General features: G+C 67.4%; 1 protein-coding gene across 1 annotated transcript in view; it reads left to right on the top strand.

Annotated features, from left to right (window-relative positions):
- The window catches only part of LOC138090321 (receptor-type tyrosine-protein phosphatase V-like), a 21,158-nt gene extending 1,280 nt beyond the window's left edge, over window positions 1-19,878 (top strand). Inside the window, exons 3-36 of the mRNA XM_068985808.1 lie at window positions 3,800-3,902; window positions 4,083-4,148; window positions 4,413-4,461; window positions 4,588-4,860; window positions 5,331-5,600; window positions 5,760-6,023; window positions 6,580-6,834; window positions 6,947-7,180; window positions 7,294-7,569; window positions 8,867-9,139; window positions 10,414-10,677; window positions 10,797-11,063; window positions 11,342-11,623; window positions 11,791-11,931; window positions 12,135-12,345; window positions 12,634-12,698; window positions 13,490-13,607; window positions 13,681-13,728; window positions 14,094-14,187; window positions 14,275-14,365; window positions 14,454-14,530; window positions 15,944-16,078; window positions 16,565-16,687; window positions 17,073-17,233; window positions 17,393-17,528; window positions 17,869-17,942; window positions 18,141-18,228; window positions 18,319-18,397; window positions 18,493-18,569; window positions 18,740-18,868; window positions 18,978-19,088; window positions 19,180-19,340; window positions 19,551-19,686; window positions 19,819-19,878. Coding sequence (XP_068841909.1) covers window positions 3,800-3,902; window positions 4,083-4,148; window positions 4,413-4,461; window positions 4,588-4,860; window positions 5,331-5,600; window positions 5,760-6,023; window positions 6,580-6,834; window positions 6,947-7,180; window positions 7,294-7,569; window positions 8,867-9,139; window positions 10,414-10,677; window positions 10,797-11,063; window positions 11,342-11,623; window positions 11,791-11,931; window positions 12,135-12,345; window positions 12,634-12,698; window positions 13,490-13,607; window positions 13,681-13,728; window positions 14,094-14,187; window positions 14,275-14,365; window positions 14,454-14,530; window positions 15,944-16,078; window positions 16,565-16,687; window positions 17,073-17,233; window positions 17,393-17,528; window positions 17,869-17,942; window positions 18,141-18,228; window positions 18,319-18,397; window positions 18,493-18,569; window positions 18,740-18,868; window positions 18,978-19,088; window positions 19,180-19,340; window positions 19,551-19,686; window positions 19,819-19,878 — 5,191 coding nt within the window. The remainder of the gene's footprint in view (window positions 1-3,799; window positions 3,903-4,082; window positions 4,149-4,412; window positions 4,462-4,587; window positions 4,861-5,330; window positions 5,601-5,759; window positions 6,024-6,579; window positions 6,835-6,946; window positions 7,181-7,293; window positions 7,570-8,866; window positions 9,140-10,413; window positions 10,678-10,796; window positions 11,064-11,341; window positions 11,624-11,790; window positions 11,932-12,134; window positions 12,346-12,633; window positions 12,699-13,489; window positions 13,608-13,680; window positions 13,729-14,093; window positions 14,188-14,274; window positions 14,366-14,453; window positions 14,531-15,943; window positions 16,079-16,564; window positions 16,688-17,072; window positions 17,234-17,392; window positions 17,529-17,868; window positions 17,943-18,140; window positions 18,229-18,318; window positions 18,398-18,492; window positions 18,570-18,739; window positions 18,869-18,977; window positions 19,089-19,179; window positions 19,341-19,550; window positions 19,687-19,818) is intronic.

Genomic DNA, 19,878 nt, shown 5'->3' with positions numbered 1-19,878 from the left:
GGGAGAAGGGGCACACACGGGGATGGGGAAGGGGGGCAGGAGTCTCTCTCCGTGAAGGGAAAGGCTCAGGCCAAGCCCCAAGGGTCAACCCCAGGCCCCCAGCTCCGAGCGGGTCTGAGCCAGGTCAGCCACTCTGGAGGTGGGCAGTAGAGACACCTCGTGGCAGGGTCTGGGGGCTTCCCCCTGCCCCCAGCCCCACAGGCCTTTTTCCAGAACCCTGACTTCTACTCAGCGACCCACAGAGGGTGGGCCTCTGGCTCTCACACAAGGCGACCCCCATGTCTGCTTTACTGCTGGGGCGCCTGGAGCCTGGGTCCTGGGTAGGGGAGACCCCAAGTCCAAGACCCCACTGCCCTGCCCCTGGCTCACCTGGTGGGCTTCCTGACATCCCCGACACCTGCCCCTCCCCTCCGGCGCCCACAATCCTGTCCTCACGCCACCACCCACTTCCCTGGCTCAGCCTTCAGAAGGTGACAGCAGAAAGCGCTGGGGACAGGCCTGGGGTGGCAGGCAGGAGGTGGGGGGCTGCCTTCAGGGGCCGGGCTGGGGACGCCCAGGTGGAGGGCATGGGGCAGGAGTCTGGGGACCCCGGGAGATCGGGGGGCGTGGCCTCCAGCTCAGCCGGCCTGAAACCCACCCGTATTTCCACTAGTGGGTAGCGGGGGGCCTGGGAAAGGACAGGGGGCAGGAGGGGGTTGGAAAGAGGGCCACCCTCTCTGGGGCAGGCTGCTGACTCTTGTCACAAACAGGAAGCTAGGGCGCCGCAGGACTGGGGGAGGAGGCGGGGATGTGTGCCCCGCACTCACCGCCAGTGTCCCCAGCCCCAAGGCCTGAGCCTGCGGGCTGTGAGCGCCCCTCCGTCAGGGTTTGAGGGGCTGCAGGCGGAGGTTTCGGCTGGAGAGCTGGGGGCCCAGAGGTGCAGCGAGTGGGTGGGGGCGGGGTGGGCAATGGTTGGCGCCAGGTCAGGCCCCAAGCACGGCTCAGTCCCTTTGGCTGTGTTTGGGGGCAACACTCACCTTGCCTCCTGCTCACCCCATGCCCCTTTCTGCTTAAGAGATGCCTGGACATCGCTGGAGGTGCAGACACAGCTGGGGGGGCGGGGCCGGGTGCCAGCAGAAGCCTCAGAGAAGACAGGGTCCTGCAACATCCCCCAGCCTGGCCTGGGCCCCGTCCGGGGTGGACTCTGCCCGTCCAGGCTGCGGGGTGCAGGCGAAGGCCTGGAGGCTGCGGGAGTGACTCCCGTCCTGAGCCTTCCCCGCTCCTGGCGTGGACCTGCCCCGACGGCAGCTCAGGCCACTCACTCCACCTGCCAATGCGCGTCAGAGCTGGGTGGGGGGCACAGGAAGCCAGGAAGCCCCTCCTGAGCCCTGCTGAGATGGGGGTCCCTGCTCCTCCCTGCTTCTCAGGACCCCTCTCCCCGGGAGCTGAGGAGCGCCCCTCCCCCATCGGTCAGAGGGCGGGCCCAGGGGTGCTCGGAGCCGTCCAGTGGCTCCAGGAAGGGGTGACAGGGCTGAGGTCTCCGAGCCCCAGCTCAGCAGAGCCCCGCGCGCTTCCTCCAGCCGCTCCCCAGGTCCAGGGCTGGGAGCCCCAGGGTCTTGAGTATCGCGTGTTGTACTGGTGTATTGGGAATTTCCGGTTCCTGCAGCACCTGCCTGCCCTGGGGTCAAAGGCGGGCCCTGATAGAGCCCCCGAGGCAGTCTCAGGACTGGCCCACTGTGGGGGCCCGGCTGCCCCGGCCCGTCCTGTCCTCTTTGCTCCTCTGAGAGGAGAAGCCCTGATCCCAGGTGCCCCCCACACCCCTCCAGACCCTGGGCCAGCAGGCTTCGTGTCCCTGGCTGTGTGGGGGAGACAGAGACACAGAGAGCTGGAGAGGTCCCGGGGTGTGGGAGGCTGAGCCATCCAGAGCCTCCGGCCCTTCTCCTCCAGGAGACTATCTTCCGGGGCGTGGGGGTGCTCAAGGCCAGGCTGCCGCGGTGGGTGTGAAGGGGCGGGCCTGGAGGACAGACGCCGGGACGCAGCAGGGGAGAGACCGTTGGCACTCGAGCCGGGGAGCCACCACGCCCAGACTGCCCGCCGCCTGCCTCTGCGTCCGGCCGGTTCTCCCCAGAAGGACGGTAAGGCAGGCTCCGGGAGGACCCCTGGGGCTCCAGGTGGAGGATGTGGGTGTGTCTGTGGGAACCGCTGCAGGGAGCAGCCAGAGCCCGTGGGGTACTTTCTGCTGAACAGAGACGCTGGGCTGGGAGGCTGCTTCCTACGTCTGCGTCTTCCTCACCTTCTCGAGCGTTCCCACCCCCTCCACCTCCGTCCCGGCCAAGGCTGCCCCCCAGGCTGGCTGGGGGCTGACAGGTGTGTCCCTACGGCCAGGCCCCATCCATAGGACTAGCCGTGGGGTCTGTGCTGACCCCAACAGGCCTCCTTTTGTGGGGACTATTGGGCACAGTCTGAGACCCCACCCCTTACCTAAAACCCTGTCCTGTGTACCTTTTCTACTCAGTTTCTGAGTTAGGCTGTCTCCATCCCACTGCTGGAGAAGGCAATGGCACCCCACTCCAGTACTCTTGACCGGAAAATCCCATGGATGGAGGAGCCTGGTAGGCTGCAGTCCATGGGGTTGCTAAGAGCCGGACATGACTGAGCGACTTCACTTTGACTTTTCACTTTCATGCATTGGAGAAGGAAATGGCAACCCACTCCAGTGTTCTTGCCTGGAAAATCCCAGGGACGGGAGCCTGGTGGGCTGCCGTCTATGGGGTCGCACACGGTCCGACAGGACCGAAGTGACTCAGCAGCAGCAGCAGCAGCAGCATCCCACTGCTGCAGGCTCTGTCGGCCCAGCAAAGTGCGGTGCCGCAGGTGAGGGGGTGGGGAGGGTGGAGTGTCCCCCCATGTGGCCAGACTGGGGCCTCCCCCCTTTCACATCAGTTTCCCGAGTTGTTCCCCCACCTCCTCTTTTGAGAGAATGAGTGTGTGCGCGCGTGCGCACACACACACACACACACACACACACACACACACGTGAGCAGCCTGGACAATCTGATGGGGCTGCAGCGCTGAACTTCCAGGCGGGCGGGCACACACACACACACACACACACACACACACAAGGCTGTAGCGCTGAGCTTCCAGGCCCCATCCAGAGGCTGGTGGGCGGCTCTGGCCGAGTGGGGCGAGAGAAGGAAGGGTTAGGGGTACTCCTCGCCCAGCATCTCTGTACCTGCCTGTGTGCTATGCGTCCCCCTCCCCACTTCCAGCTCGGGGACCAGGGCCCTATCCTTTCCTCCGTCTCCCTCCCCACCTTTCCCCACGTCAGCTGCCTTGGGCTGGGGGCTCCAGGGACTGCTTCCAGGTGAGCCCTTGGCTCCAGGCTGCAGGAACCTCTCGGCTGCCCTAGGCCTCAGCAGCACCTGTGTCCACGAGGGGGTGGCCGGGGGTGGGTGGCCAGGGGTGGGGTGGGGTGGGGAGAGGGTCTAGGTGGAGCAGGCGGGGGTTGGAGGCAGGCAAACGTCCCAGGCGGTCAGGGCTCAGGAGCCGAGGCTGGAGGCTCGGGCTCACCCTGGGGCAGGGCTCGCTCTTCCCTCCGTGGACATTGCTTCCTCACCAGGGGTGCAGGGGCGAGAGACAGGAGGGCTGTCCTGGGTCCACCACCCCTGCAACAAAGGCCTTTAGAACGTGCTCCTCTGTGTCCATAAGGGGACACTCGCTCACAGCTGTCCGTCCACCCAGCACCCAGCTCCCAGGACCACGATGTCACCAGGAACCTCCCGATAGGAACACGAACGCCATGTCCTTCTCTCCCCAGGGCAGGGCATCGGGAGTCATCCGTCTCTGCCCACCCCGGGGCGTTGCTTCTCCAGGTCTGGGTCTCTTCCTGCCTAGAAAGCCAGCTGCTGAAGAGCGTGGAGGTAGGGCCAGAGTGGGAGGCAGGTGTGTCTGCAGCTAGGGGTCGCAACCCCCTATCCCTTCCTGGGGCCCTGCTGGGAACAGACTCTGGGGTGGAAAGGCCGCCAAGCTCTCCAGGGAGCCGGGAGCTGAGCAGGGGTGGCAGGACGGCCCCTCCTGCTGCCTCCCAGCTCTCCCTGCAGACCCCCGGGATGAGGCTCCCAGTCCTGTCTGTGGTATTCCTCTGGCTCCCAGGCTTCTTGGCCAAGGTGAGGTGGGCACTGGGGCCGCGGCGGGGTGGGGGCTGCTCTCTGTGGTGCTCAGGCCTCCCGCTGCCCCGAGGGCCCCAGCTGATCTGCACGAAGTTGGGCAGAGGCAGCTCCTGCCCAGCCCCACAGGACACAGGGCAGCTGCCCCGGCTGGGGGCCTCCGCACCTAGGTGTCCTGTCTGCTGCCCTAGGCCACGCCTGTGGTGGGGGACGGGGACAGCCTTTCCTCTGCCCCTCTCCCCCACCCTCATACGCCCTCCTCAGGAAGGCGAGTGCCAGCCCCCGGAAGAGGGTCCCGCTGGGGCAAGTGGAGGTAGGTGGCGGGGGTCGGGCGGACAGGGCTGTCTTTCCCCCTGGCCCGTCTCTACTCTGGCCCTTCCTGCCCCCGCCTCCTTTAGGGCACAGGGCACTGGGGGCCCTGACGACCCTTGCTCCCCAGGACCGCCTCTGAGGGTGACGGTCAGCAGCCAGGGCAGGTCCGCCAGGCTCACGCTGAACTGGGACGCCCCGGGGCCGGGCGGGCCCGGCCGCACCCTACGCCTCAGCCGGCTGAGCCCCCGTGGCTCCCCTGAAGGGCAGCTGCTCCAGGCCCACACCAACGCGTCCAGCTTCGAATTCCGGGACCTGGTGCCAGGAAGTCGCTACCAGCTGGAGGTGACGGCCGTGCGCCCCTGCGGGCAGAACGCCAGCCTCAGCCTCACTGCGCTCACAGGTGCGCGGCCTGCGGGCGGAGCGGGGCCTGGGGCGGGGGCGTGGCCTGTGGGCAGGGGCGGGGCGCCTGTGGGCAGAGGTGTGGTCTGCGGGGGGCGGGGTGGGGGGAGCCTGTGGGCGGGGCCTGATTGCGGGGGCGTGGCCTGCTGGCAGGGGGGCCTGGTCTATGGGCAGGGCGGGGCCTGCGGGCGGAGGCGTGGCCAAGCAGGATGGTGGCCCCCGGAGGGTTGGTGAGGTCTCTGGGGACCACGCTGGTACAGTGACCTGTTGAGGAGCGCTAGTTGGATGACATCACCGACTCGATGGACGTGAGTCTGAGTGAACTCCGGGAGTTGGTGATGGACAGGGAGGCCTGGCGTGCTGCGATTGATGGGGGCGCGAAGAGTCGGACACGACTGAGCGACTGAACTGAGCTGAAAGCAGAGGTGATGCCCGGCCCTGAACCTGGCGCCGCTCTCTGCCTCACCGCAGCCCCGTCCGCTGTCCAGGACCTGCAGCTCCACAGCTCTGAGAACCCATCCAGCCTGGGGGCCTCGTGGGGCTCTGCTCCTGGAGGGCAGGATGGCTACCAGCTTGTCCTCCGCCACCTGGAGTCCCAGACAGTGGTTCGCAACATCTCCACGTCCGCCGGCACCCTGTCCTATAACTTCAGCCACCTCTTACCAGGCAGTGAGTATGTCTTGGAGATTACCACCTGGGCCGCCCACCTCCAGGCGAAGACCAGCACCCGCCAGTGGACAGGTAGGGCCCGCGCCTGGCAAGACCCCAGGCGACAGCCGGGTGGGGGTCGGAGGTGGTCCAGAGCCAATGTGACGGGCTCCTGGCTCCCGCGCAGGGTTGGTGCCGGGTCCCTGGTTGGCCCTTCTCCAGCCCGCCTCTGCCCTGCCCACCCTCCTCTAGCTCCTGTGCCCCCAGGGCAGCTGGTGCTGCGCGCCCTGGGCACCAGGGCCCTGCGGGCCTCCTGGTACAGCTCTGGGGGGGCCGCCTGGCTGCACCTCCTGCTCACGGACCTCCTCAGTGGCTCCAACCTGACGGCGGGCGTCACACGAGGTGTCCCCAGTCACACCTTCCCGTGCCTCTCTCCTGGAACGCCCTACATGCTGACAGTTAGCGCTATCGCTGGGCCCCATTGGGCAGTGGGGCCCAGCGCCACCGAGTGGACCCGTGAGTGCTGCTGGGGATTTGCTGGCCACTGCAGAGTTCCCTCAGCCAAGTGGGCTGATCCGGCTATGCAGGGGGGCGTCCAGGGTCCTGCAGGGAAGGGGTGAGGCCCGAGGGTGCCCACCTGCTGGCTGGTGGTAAAAGCCCCCACCCCAAAGGTGACGGTGATGATGATTGCTGTGTGCCAGCCCCACGCCAGGCGCTTCTGTGTGGCACGTCATTTAACCCCCATAAGTCGTGCTGTCCCCCATGACGGTGGGGAGACCAAGGTTCAGAGACAGGGACCAGCCCTGAGGCTCGGGAGCATCTGGGCTGGGCTCTGCCACGGCCTGCCTGTGGGTCTCCAGACAGAGTGCTCACTCTCTCGGTGCTTCGGCCTCTGCCCCTCGAAGGGGCCGCAGCGGCTGTGCTGGGAGGGGCAGGCCTGGTGCCGGCAGTGCTCTCCCATCTGTGTCCTTGGCCGGGTCCCAGGACTCGCCCAGCATGTGGCCTGTCCAGGGCACACAGGAGGGAGCTGGCCGGCCGCAAGGACTTTCTGCAGTGTCTCCCTCCCCCGCAGGTCCCTCCAGGCCCCTGGACCTGGGGCTCACTCCCCAGCCCCCAGGGCTCGGGGCCAGCTGGAAGGCAGGCCCGGGGGCCCGAGAGGGCTACCTGCTCAGGCTGAGCGGGCCCGTGGACGAGACCCTAAGTTTGGGCCCTGGGGCCCTCAATGTCACGTTCCTGGGGCCCCTGCCGTCCGGACACTATGCTCTGGAGCTGAGAGTTCTGGCGGGGCCCTACGAGGCCCGGGCCCAGGCCGCTGCCTGGCTGGGTGGTGAGTCTGGGCTGGTGGGGAATGGGCTGGGGTCCTGCCCAGGGGCACCTGCCCAGGGGCACCTGCCTTGAGAGGGGTAGACCCTCACCCTCCAGGGCCCACACCCCTCCAGATGCTGTAGCCCAGCGCCTGCAGGGCAGCGATCCCAAGCTGCCCCTGGATGAGCCGGAGGCCAGCAAGGAGCCTGGGAGCCAGACACTGCTCTACACCGAGGGGGCCCCCTGCCTCCTCAGAAACGTCTCGGGGCCACCTGGTGCCACCCTGGTCACACTCCACAGGCCTGGGAAACAGGTGGATGCTGTTTCCCCTCTGGGCACTGCCACCGCAAGCCCCACAGGCCACACAGGTAAGTGCCCGCCACTGCGTCCCAGTGGCCCGGGGGCTTTGCCCTGGGTGGAGAGGGGCTGTCACAGGCCCACACACCGTGTGCGGCCTCCTTAATACCCTCTCTTCTGTCAGGGGCCCCCACGCCACAGCCACTGGAGGTCACCGGCAGGGACAGCCCTTCCACCTTGACCATCGGCTGGGCCCCGGCAGCGGGGCCGCGGGAAGGCTACGGGGTCAGCTGGCACCAGGAGGGCGGCCAGGGCTTCCCGGGCGGTCTTGTCAACTTGGGCCCAGACAATGCCAGCCTGCCGCTGCGGGATCTAGTGCCTGGCTCCTGCTACACCGTGTCTGTGTGGACTCGGGCGGGGAACCTCAGCTCCAGCATCCAAAGGGCTCGCGCCTGCACACGTGAGTTCCCCGCTGCGGCCCCTGGGAGGCCAGCCCTGGGCAGTGGGGTGGGTACCAACATCCTTCACATGCCTTCCTCTGTGTGCCTGACTCAGAGGCCATGCGTCTAGTCAGGGTAGGGCATTTCATGACCTGTTCGTGCCATTGGGTCAGTCGTCCACCCATCCACCCATTCTTCCAACCATCCATCCACCCATCCATCCATGAATCCAACGATCCACCCCTCCTTCCAACGATCCATCCATCCTTCCAACCATCCATCCATCCAACCATCCATCCATCCATCCATCCATCCATCCATCCATCCATCCATCCACCCATCCATGAATCCAATGATCCACCCCTCCTTCCAACCATCTACCCTTCCTTCCACCCATCCATCCATCCAACCATCCATCCATCCATCCACCCCTCCTTCCAACCATCCATCCATCCGACCATCCATCCATGAATCCAACGATCCACCCCTCCATCCAACCATCCACCCATCCTTCCAACCATCTACCCTTCCTTCCACCCATCCATCCATCCAACCATCCACCAACCATCCACCCATCCTTCCAACCATCCATCCATCCGACCATCTACCCTTCCTTCCAACCATCCATCCATCCTTCCAACAAATACTTAAAGAATGCCTTCCATGTTTAGCTATGGGGTCACATGCCAAAGCTAAAAATTGCGAAGGAGATAGCGTAGAGAGGCAGACAGGCAAGCAAGCACACGGTCAGCGTGTCTGTTGAGTGGTTGCGTTGGTGGTGCATCATCGGGTGAGTGTGCATGGATAGCGTGTCTGAACCGTGTGAGTCTCTGTCCTCATGGGTTTAGGATTGAGGACTATGAGGAATGTTCTGTGGTTGTGGCTAACCTTTCAGGGCTCATAGAAGGGCCACCTTAGGGGGTCAAGGGAGGTTTCCCCGAGGAAGGAAGTGGGCCGAGGAGCACATAGGTCTGAGTAAGGTGGGCAGAGAGGGGCCTTAGTGAAGAGAGTTTGTCCTCAGGCCCTGAGGTGGGGGCGAGAGAGAGAGGGAAGGAGCTCACAGCGAGGCCCGGTCCTGGTGTGAGCCTGGGGCGGTTGGCGCTGGGGCGGGTCGGGCGGAACAGAGTCAGCCTTGGCGCTGAGGCCTGGGAAGCGGGGAGGGGAGCAGGCGTGGGGCAGGGACTGAGCTAGCCAAGAGGTTTTCCTGGGAAGCAAGGGGGTGGTTGAGTCCGGGACTGGCCATGTTGGAGACCAGCATTAAGGGTACGGCCCGGGGCTGGGCGGGGGGCTCAAATCCGCCTCTCGCTCATTCTGCAGTCCCTGCACCACCCACCAGCCTGAGCCTGGGCCTGGCTGCCCAGCCCCCTGCCCTGAGGGCATTCTGGAGCCCCCCTGTGGGGGGCAGGGACGGCTTCCTCCTGCGGCTGTACCGCCTGCGGCCCCCGGCTCTGGAGGGCCAGGAGACCCTGGGCCCCGAGGTGCAGACCTTCTCCTGGGCCCGGCTGGCTCCGGGCACCGAGTTCCTGGTGTGGCTGGCCACCCTGCGGGGCCCCGACAAGAGCAGCAGTGCCAACGCCACAGGCTGGACACGTGAGTGCCCCGCCCGCCCCACCGACCGCCCTTGCAGGGTGTCCCAGGGACTGACCCCCGAGCCCTGTGGTCCATGAGCAGGCCGCTGGGTTGAGGCCAGCTGCTCTCCGGCCCTGGGGCACCAGGATACCCCTTGCCGGCTGGGAGTCCCTGGGTCCTCCCCGCTGGTGCGAGGCGGGTGGGTGGGACCCAGCTTTGCTTTCGTGCAGCGCCGTGGTGGGTCCCCACAGTCTCTCAGGGCCAGCGTCAGGGACCCCTTACCCCACTGCCAGGCCCCTCGCTCAGTGTTCTCTCACTTAATTCTCGAAACCACAGCCGGGCACAGGGGCCTCCATCTCAGAGGGTCTCCCGTGAAGGGTCTCGATTACTGAAGCGCCGGACGTGTCCCTCCTCCCGGAGCCAAGTGATGGGCCGGGAAGCCCCCTGGGGGCCCAGACCCTGCCCAGTGCAGTCGGACGACGTTGGCCCCCTGCCCGGCTGCACCCCCTCCACCATGGTGGGCCCACACCCTGCCTGGTGCAGTTGGACGACAGTGGCCCCCTGCCTGGCTGCACCCCTTCCACTGTGGTGGGCCCACCCCCTGCCCGGTCCTCCTGCCTCTGGGACCCTGAGGCTCTAACCGGCTGAGCCCCGAGCAGGCCTGTTCCTTTCTGTGTTTCTCTGAGCCTCAGTTTACAATGGAGGTGTCCGCCATGCAGCCCCAGGCCCTGAGCTCAGGGGAGGGGGCAGAGGCCCCGCTTAGACCCCAGACCCGGCCTCTAACCTGAAGCTGGAGCTGGGCTGGGGAAGGTGCTGGCTTGAAGCCTTCAGGTGGTGCTGGGTGGGGTCTGTCCAGACCCTGGACTCGGCTATCGGGAAGGGTTTGGGTGGGGGTCACCTGAGCCAGCGTTCCCAACCCTATCAAGGGTGGAGGACAGGGGGGCCTTTCAGGGAGGAAGGAGCAGAGACTGGGCTGTCCTCCGCCCTGCCTGGGCCGAGTGTGCAGAGGGGCCTCAGGCAGGCCCCCCGAGTTCTGGGGGCACAGGCGGAGGCCCCGGCTTGCGCCCCGCCCTCTCCTCCGGGGCTCCAGGGCTGCCCCTGCGTGCGTTCTCGCCCCAGTCCCCTCTGGGCCAGGACCCACCCCAGTGACTTCCTTTGGCCCTAATTCCCTCTTTCGAGGCTGCATCTCCGAGCACGTTCTGAGGTCCTGAGGATCAGGAGATGAACGTGAATTTGGAGGGACACAGTTCAGGTCCTACACCTCCCTTCTCACCCCCAACCCACTCTCCCTGCAGGCCCCCTCGCCCCTGCCCTGGTGAACGTGACCAGTGAAGGCGCCACCGGGCTCCGGGCGTACTGGGTCCACGTGCTGGGGGGCCGGGACGGCTACCGGGTGACCCTGTACCGGTCGGGCGTCCGGGTGCGCTCCAGCCGCATCGGGGCCCTTGTGGACGGCGCCAGCTTCTCGGCTCTGACTCCGGGCACTGAGTACGAGGTGGAGGTGGTCACGCAGGCCGGGCCTCTCCGTGCGGTGGCGGCCAGTGCCACTGGCTGGACCCGTGAGTGGGCGTGGGGACGGAGAGGGGAGGAGCGGTGGGCAGGGCCGCCCGGAGCCCCTCCTCCCGCCTGCGGACCGGGCCCTGCCTGGGGTCAGAGGTGGCCTGCTCTCCTCCCGCAGCCCCAGTGGCGCCCGCGGAGCTGCTGGTGTCCATGCGGGCCGGCAGTGCCGTGGTCAGCCTGGCCTGGGCCAGCGGCCCCCTGGGGCACGGAGCCTGCCACGCGCAGCTCTCAGAGGCTGGGCTCCTATCCCGGGAGCAGCCCCTGGCCCTGGGCCAAGCCCGCCTGGTCCTGAGGGACCTCACGCCTGGATGCAACCTGTCCTTGACCGTGCAGTGCCGGGCGGGCCCCCTCCAGGCCTCCACACACCCTGTGCTGCTGCCCGTGGGTACGCGGGCGTCTGTCGGGGGGCGGGGCACCCTGAGCGCTGAGCCGTCCCGCCCCGCCCCTTCTCGTGCAGTGGGAGCCCTGCCCTCTCGCCCTGGGCCGCCCCTCGCTCTCCAGGTGGGTGCGGGGAGAGGGGCCGGTCTGGAGGAGCGCTTGTTTCTCCCTGTGGCCATTGCCCCTTTCCAGGGTAAAGGCGTCCAGCGCCTCTGAGCCTCTGCATTCGAGCCCCTCTCAGGTGCACTGACCCCCACTCCTGACACGGAACTCCTGAACCCACAGAGCCTGACCCGGTGGAGGACGTGCAGTGCCAGCCTGAGACCACGCGCCTGGCCCTGGTCTGGACAGTGCCTGCGGGGGACGTGGACACCTGTCTGGTTGTGGCTGAGCAGCTGGCGGCGGGAGGGGCCGCCCAGCTCGTCTTCCGGGCCAACACCTCCGGGGGCGCCCTCCTCCTGGCCCGCCTGGCGCCCGCCACGTCCTACCGCCTCAGCCTCTCAGTGTTGGGCAGGAACGGCCTGTGGAGCCGGGCGGTCAGCCTGGTGTGTGCCACTGTGCCTGAGGGTAGGCGCCTCCAGCCCGCTCCCCCGGGGCCCTCCCCCAGCCCCCACCTGGGCCCTGCCCGGGAAGCCACTACCCTGCGGGGCTCACGCCCGGGGCGCCCAGCCCAGCCTGGGCACGGCCCCACCCTGGGGGCGGCTCTCAGCGCCTCACTCCCCCTCCGCTCCCAGCCTGGCATCCCCCGGAGCTGGCCGCATCCCCCCAGTTGGAGCCCGAGACGGGGATGGGTGTGCTGATCGCCCAGGGCATGTTCGGCGAGGAGGACGGGCAGATCCAGGGGTACGGGGTCATCGCCAGCACCAACATGTCGCGTGAGTCCCAGCCACGCGGTGGGGGCCCCCAGCTACTGCCTGGCAGGGCTGGTGAGGGGCTGGGCGCTGACACGGGCAGAATGGATGTCAGGGTCGGGGGGCGTCCTGGCACAGGAAGGGGTGGGGCATTCTGGAGAGCGGGGCTGGCGCGCCCGGCGACGTGGGGCAGCCTGGGCCGCACCGCGCGTCTGCTCCTCTCCCAGTGGCCCGGCCTCCCCGCGAAGCCATCAGCTGCACGTGGTATGACCACCACTACGGGGGCCGCGACACCTACCTGGCTGTCCTGCTCTCCAGCCCCTTCCACCCCGGGCCCTGGGCCGGGCCCGCATCCTGGCTTGTGCCCGTGGGCACAGACGACTGCGGCCGGACCCGCGACATATGTAACGGGCGGCTCAGGCCGGGCTCCCAGTATCGGTGAGGGCTGCAGCTGACTGGGGGTACTCCGGGTTTCGCTGGGGCTGTTCACGCCTCGTGCCAACCAGAGCCTGTGCTGATGCAGGGGAGACGCGTGGGGCTTCCTGGCAGGCAGAGCACGCCCAGAGCGCCCCCGTCCCCAGCTCCTTCCAGGCGGGGCAGGGGTGGGCTCTGTTGCACTTTGCTGCGGGAGGTGGTGGGCACTCTGCAGGTTCAGGGACGGGATCGGAAGGCTCCGCAGGTGGGGCTCCTGCTGCCGGGACTCAGCCTCCTGCTCCTCTGCCCCAGGTTCAGCGTCGTGGCCTTTTCCAGGCACAGCCCTGACACCGTCATCGCCTTCTCGGCGTTTTCAGGTATGCAGGCGCCTGGAGGGGCCCCCAGTGGATCCCGGGTGGGGGGCTGCTGCTGGAACCTCTCTTCTGAGCCTTGTCCCAGCCACCGGCGGGAACCCGTCTTGCGAGGCAGTGCTGGGAGCCCCCCGGGCCGGGATGCAGGTGGTCCGGGAGGGCTGGGTGGGCTGGGGAGCGGTGGGCAGGCAGACGTGGAGGAAACGGTCTGCCCTCCTGCCTCTGCCTGCGAGATTCTGGGGCAGCGGTGAAGCGGTAGAGACGTGAGGAAGCTGCGAGTGAGACACGTGGGAGTCAGCACGCCTAGCAGGACGCGAAAGAGAAGGAAACAGGCAGATTAATCCCGGCAGCGTCTTCTTTAACCTGAGATACTGAAAATCGATCAACATGTGATCAATTCTTAAAATAATTAATGAGATAGCTTGCATCTATTTTTTTATCAGTAAGGCTCTGCGCTCCTGTGTGCATTTCACATTTGTGAAATCTGAACTCTGAGCCACTCCATTTCCAAAGCTCCGCAGCCCAGGGCTGTGAGGCAAGCGGATGGACAGGCAGCCAGGCCCCGCCCTCCTCTACCCGAGGGGGTCCACGGTGGGCAGGACTGCCCAGTGTGTCAGGGGCTGAGGGGGTCCCCTTACCGGGAGCTGGGGGGACTGCTCGGTCCCCATCCGGGGCGCCCCCCTCCCTTCCGGGAGGTCTGCCTTGTGTCCTCCCCAGGGCGCCGCAGGTCCGGTGAGCAGGCGTGGTGCTGCAGGACAGCTCCAGGCCCTCAGCTCACCCCCACCCGGCGTCCACAGAGCCCCGGACCAGCCCGTCCTGGGCGGTGCCCCTCCCGGTGACAGCGGGCATCATGGCCAGCATGCTCGCCCTGGTCTTGCTGGGCCTGCTGTGCTGGAGGCGAGCGAAGGGGCAAAGGTGAGTGAGGGGAGGGCTGCCTGCTGCTGGTGGGGGGGCCAGACAGCCTCCCACCACCCCGTCACCCCTGCAGGGCGGAGAAGAGCCTGCACTCCCAGGAGCTGACGGCTTACAACCTGTGGTGAGCACCCACCTGGGCCCTCAGCCCCTCAGGCCCAACCTCGACTCCCTGCCCGTCCTCACCGGGGCCCTGACGAGCGCCTGACAGCTTCAGGCCGAGTCGCCTTCTCCTCCCCCTTCCTCTCGGCCTTGGGCCGTCGTCTTCCCGCGGGTCACTCTTCTACCTCCTTGGGCTCACACTGAGCGGACTCCCAAAGCATCCTCAGGGCCCAGGGCCTGGCCCTCTGAGACTCCCACCCACCTCCACGTGTCGTCCTGTCTGCCCCCCACCCCGCGTCCCCCGGCTGGAGCCCAGGGCTGTGTGCCCCCGCCCGCTGGCACCAGGGCAGGACTCCACACACCAGGCTCTCTGCCTCCCCCACCCAGGCGGACCCACCGGCCCATCCCCGCGCACAGTTTCCAGCAGAGCTTTGAGGCCAAGAGTGCCCACGCCTACCAGGCCTTCTTTCAGGAGTTTGAGGTGAGGCCTCTAGCCACCTAGGGCTCTGGGGGACCCCTGTCTGGTGTGGGGGGCAACGTGGATCTGTCCTGGCCCCGATCTCTGCAGGAGTTGAAGGAGATGGGCAAGGAGCAGCCGAGGCTGGAGGCTGAGCACCCTGCCAACAGCGCCAAGAACCGCTACCCTCACGTGCTGCCCTGTGAGTGTGGCGGCAGGTGGGCGGGGCTGCAGGTGCCCCGGAGCGGCCTGCCTGTGCCCACTCCCAATGCACGCCTTACTTTCTGCAGATGACCACTCCCGGGTCAGGCTGGCCCTGCTGGATGGGAAGCCCCACTCCGACTACATCAACGCCAGCTTCATCCCGGTAGGGCGGCCCGGGGCTGGCTGTGGCATCCGCTGCATCTGCAGGGGGTGCTGTCCTGCCCTGGCTGTCCGTGAAGACTGCCAGCTTGTGTGTCTGTGTGTCCTGCACTGGGCCCACAGGGGCCGGGCCGGGGCTGCTCGGATTCCACCCTTCAAAAGAGCACATGTGTGTGCGTGTGTCTGCACATCCGTGTGTGCGTGTGTGTGTGGACGTGTGTCTCTGTGTGCGTGCATGCGTGCGTGTCTGTGTATGCGTGTGTGCATGTGTGCACGTCTGTGCATCTGCACACGTGTGTACATGTGTGTCTGTGTGCGTGCGTGTCTGTGCACGTGTGCATGTGTGTGTGTTGTGTGTGTGTCTGTGTGTGTGCAAGTGCGTGCATGTCTGTGTGTGCATCTGTGCGCATGTGCGTGTGTGCGCATGCATGTGTGCATGTGTGTGCATGTGTACGTGTGCATGTGTGTGGATGTCTCTCTGTGCGTGTCTGTGCATGTGTCTGTGTGTGTGCATGTGTGTCTATGCACGTGTGTCTGTGCGTGCATGCACGTGTGTGCACGTGCACGTGTGCATGTGCATGTGTGTCTGCATGTGTGTGCACGTGTCTGTGTGTGCGTGTGTCTGCACATGTGTTGTTCCATGTGTCTGTGTGTGTGCGTGTCTGTGTGTATGCACGCGTGTGTGCATGTCTGTGGATCTGTGTGCACGTGTGTGCATGAGTGTGCGCATGCGTGTGTGCATGAGTGTGTGTGTGTACATGCACATGTGTGCATGTCTTTGTGTGTGTCTGCACATGTCTGTGTGCATGCATGTGTGTCTATACACGTGTGTGTCTGTGTGTGCGTGCATGTGTGTGTCTGTGTGTGTGCACGTGTGTGTGTGTCTGTGTGTGTGTGTGTGTGAGACACATGTGCTCAGAAGAAACATTTAGTCCCCAAGGATTAGACGTCAAGAAAGACTTCCTAGAGGAGAGATATCTGGGCTCTTATCACAGGATCCTGACGAGCAGTGAGAGGGGTGGATGTCACTGGAAAGACCCAGAGAAGAGCTGGGGGGGACCTGTGGACAGAGCCAGGCGGGTCATCGGGTGGAGGCAGGAGAGGCAGTGGGGCTGCTGGAGAGGGGTGACCGCTGGGTGGGGCGGGGGGCAGGGTGGGCAGTGGAGCCCAGGAGGACGCAGGTGGTGTGGGCAGCTGGCCTGGGGAGGCTACTTGGGGCCCTTCTGATCTCATCATCGTCCCTTCCAGGTAAGGCTGTCTCCAAGCCACCCTCCTGTTTGGGTTCCTGGTGCACGTGTGTTCATGTGTGTGCACACGTGCCGGCATGCACACGCAGTTCTCACTTGTGGAGATCCCGCGTGGATGCACAGCTGCGTGCCGGGGGCCCCGGTTCACGCCTTCCTGTCCCCCGTGCCAGGGCTACACCCACCCGCAGGAGTTCATCGCCACCCAGGGGCCTCTCAAGAAGACCCTGGCGGACTTCTGGAGGCTAGTGTGGGAGCAGCAGGTCCCAGTCATCGTCATGCTGACCGTGGGCATGGAGAACGGGCGGGTGAGCACGCCGCAGCCCCAGGCGGCCACCAGGTGGCAGGCTCTGCCCGCAGGCCTGGCTGTGGGTCTGGGAGGCGGACAGGAACGGGGACCTGGCGCCCAGGCTCCCAGCTGGACTGGCCTCTGCTGCCTCTGCTATTGCTACAGTGCCCCCTCCTGCTCCGCGCCCAGGGCCGGGGGTGGCAGAGACAGGGCAGTCTGCATCTTTGCTTTGGACACACCTCTGAGCCCTCCTGTGGAGCAGTGTGGCCCGGCCAGGTGACCCTGAGTAAGGCTGTGCAGTTGCCCAGGAGCCTGGCCGCTGCCTGGAAGCCCCAGGGGCCACCTGAGGTCTGGGGTGGGGGTGCTGGGGCCCGTCTGGGACGGAGCAGCTTCTGGACGAGGAGAGTGGCCGAGATGGAGGGCGGGATGGATGCCGATCGAGCCGAGGTGGCTGGGCCGGGCCCGCCCCGCCCCATCCCGTCCCCATGCTGCTCTCCGGCTCTAGGTGCTGTGCGAGCACTACTGGCCAGCCGACTCCAGCCCCGTCACCCACGGGCCCGTCACTGTCCGCCTGCTGGCCGAGCAGCGCCAGGACGAGTGGACCGCGCGGGAGTTCCAGCTGCACCACGTGTGTGCCCACCAGGGGAGTGGGGGGCACTCTTGCGGGAGGGTCAGCTCACCCCTGGGTCTCTGGCCTCCTGCCAGCCCAGGAGGCTGGTGGTTATGGAAGGGCCAGGCGGCAGAGGGGAGACTCAGGGTCATCCAAGGCCGGGAGAGAAGGGACGTCTCCGCCTGTGCTGCGCTTGGCTCAGGTCCCCGAGCCCCATCTGCCTCCTGGGCCGTGACCTCCTGGGGCAGCAGTGCCCCTTGCCTGGGCACCCCCAGCAGGCAGACTCCCCGGGAGGCTGGAGGAGGTGAGGGCAGCGTCCCGGGGGTAGGGGGGCCAAGCCCGCTCACAGGATCTGGTGGCAGGCCGAGGGCTGAGTGAGGACCCCCGCCCGCCCTGCCCCCAGGCTGCCCAGCAGTGGCCCCGGAGGGTGAAGCAGCTGCAGCTCACCACCTGGCCGGACCACAGCGTCCCGGAGGCCCCCAGCTCCCTGCTGGCCTTCGTGGAGCTGGTCCGGGAGCAGGCGAGGGCCGCCACGGGTGCAGGGCCCCTCCTGGTGCACTGCAGGTGAGGCGGGTGGCTGGTGGGGGGCACGGGAGCCCCCCACCCGGACCCTGTGCCCCTGCCCTGGGCCCTCCGTCCTCCAGGGCCCACCCTGCAGGCAAGGCAGGCCCTGGGCTGGGGGCATGGGGAGGCCCCTCACGGCCTGGCCCTCTGTCCCCGCAGCGCGGGCGTGGGCCGCTCGGGCACCTTTGTGGCCTTGTGGCGGCTGCTGCGGCAGCTGGAGGAGGAGCAGGTGGTGGACGTGTTCCATGTGGCGCGCACGCTGCGCCTGCACCGGCCACTCATGATCCAGACCCCGGTGGGCCCGCGCGGGCAGGGCCGTGGGAGGCGAAGGGTGGGCGGGGGCGCGGGAGGCGGCGGGTGGGCAGGGCCGGTGGCCTGGCCCCAGGATTCCAGGGGGCAGGGAAGGGCCCTGGAGGAGGGACTGGGACAGCCACCCTCCTAAGGGGGCTTGTTTCCCTTTGGGCGGGGGTCCACGGGGGTGGGTGGGTGGCCCCCCCAGCTCTCACAGTGGGCCCCACGGGAGGACTCCCAGAGGTTCTCCCTTGTGCCGGCCGCCAGGCTGGTTGGGTCCGGAAGTCTGGAAGCCATCTGCTGCGTCACAGCCCCTTAGCCAGCCCCCCTGCCCCCCCGACCAGAGCCAGTACATCTTCCTGCACAGATGCCTCCTGAGCAGGGTCCTAGAAGGGCCCCCCAGGACCTGCGCTGCTGAGTATGGGTGCCCGGGGGGGCGGGGGGGTGGGGTCCCTGGGGGGGTGGGGTCCATCTTCCTCCCTCCTTCCCTCCCTCCCTCCCTCCCTCCCTCCCTCCTACCACCAGGCCGCTGACTCCGTCCACACAGGGTTGCAGAGACCCACAGTGGGCACTGGGCAGCCCCAGGCACCCCCCACGTGGCCGGTGCCCCCTGCAGGCCACAGCCCATCCCTGTGAGAAACTTTGCCCGGGTGTGCGCGGAGCGGGCTGCCGACGGCAATGCGGGCTTCCTGAGGGAGCACCAGGTGGCTGGAGGCTGGGCAGGGTGGCATGGGGTCCCCTCGAGCCAGCTTTTCTGCACCCTGCCTGCCTCACGGCGGCCCCCCGCACCCCAGCTCCTGCTCCAGGCCCTGAAGGACGAGGCCGGCTCTGGGATGCCCCCTCCCCGGAGTGAGCAGGATGGCGCGGCCTCCAGTGAGTGCCGGCGGATGCTTGGGCTCCGGTAGACCGGGTACGGGGCACGGCGGGGGTTGGGCCTCCGGCAGTCTCACCCCTGCCCCCTCCCGCAGATGGCCGTTGCCAGGAGTGGTCCCCTTCGGTGGAGATCGGCCCAGCTGGGGAGATGCTCGAAGCCTGGCTCTTCCCTGTGAGCACATGCCCTCTGACCGTGTGGGCAGGCCTGGGGGGCTGGGCCCTAGAGCTGAGGACCGTGTGGGCAGGCCTGGGGGGCTGGGCTCAGAGCTGAGGACCGTGTGGGCAGGCCTGGGGCGCTGGGGGCCCAGAGCTGAGACGGTGGGGACACCCTGTGCTCTGCAGGGCGGGCCCTCTGGCCACGACCACGTGGTGCTGACCGGCCCCGCGGGGCCAGCTGAACTCTGGGAGCTGGTGTGGGAGCATGGGGCCTGCGTGCTTGTTTCCTTGTGCTCACCGGACCCCCAGGAGAAGGTGAGGGGCAGAGCAGAGGGTGGGCCGCCGGGGGCTGCCGTGGGGCGCAGTGCGGGCCACGGGCGGGGTCAGGCCGGCTGGCCGAGCAGCCCGGGTGGGTCCTCCACAGGAATTGTGGCCCACGGAGACGCAGCCCGTCGTCACGGATGCAGTGACTGCGCGCTGGGTGGCGGACGGCAGTGCTGCAGGGTGGCCCTGCGTCTCCCTTCATGTCACACACGTAGGCTGGGCCGCGGGGTCGGGGGGTGCGGAGGGGGTACTCCACAGAGCCGCGGGTCCCCCCCGGCAGCGGTGCCAACGTCTCTGCCCAGAAGGCGAGCGGGAAGGAGAGGCCGGTGCAGCGGCTGCAGTTCCCATGCGGGCAGCCGGGCCAGGCGCTCCCCCCCGAGACCCTGCTGCCCTTCCTGGCCGCCGTGGGCCAGTGCTGCTCCGGGGACGCCGAGCAGCCAGGCACGCTGCTCAGCCACTGCAGGTGCCGCTGGACGGGGCCCCGGGGAGTGGGCGGAGCTCGGCTCGGGGCAAGGGCCAAACAACACGGCCCCCTCCTCGCTCAGTCCCGACACCCTCTGGGAACCCGTGCCCCTCGGCCTGGGCCCAGGCTGGCAGTGGCTCTCCTGGGTGTCCCTCCCCGGCCCCCTGGCCCAGGCCCCCAGGTGCCCCTCCAACTCAAGGTCAATTGCAGCAAGGGTGCGGCCCAGCTGGGCACCTTCCTGGCCCTGGAGCAGCTGCTGCAGCAGGCAGGGGCCGAGGGCAGCGTGGACATCTTCACTGTGGTCTTGCAGCAGTCGCAGGCCTGCAGCCTCATGACCCCAACGCTGGTGAGTGGCCCCGGGGCTCAGCCTCGGGACATGGGGGCGGGAGGGGTCCGCCCCAGGCCGTCGGGGGCCCTGCTGTCTGTGGGGGCTGTGCAGTCCTCCCTGTTCTCACCGCGGCCGCCTGCCTGCCCCCAGGAGCAGTACGCCCACCTCTACAGCTGCCTAAACAGCGCGCTCGCGGACGGGCTGCCATGA

This window comes from Capricornis sumatraensis, chromosome 14 (assembly GCF_032405125.1).
Source record: "Capricornis sumatraensis isolate serow.1 chromosome 14, serow.2, whole genome shotgun sequence".
NCBI classification, from domain to species: Eukaryota; Metazoa; Chordata; class Mammalia; order Artiodactyla; family Bovidae; genus Capricornis; species Capricornis sumatraensis.
This window is presented reverse-complemented; position numbering and strand designations above follow the sequence as displayed.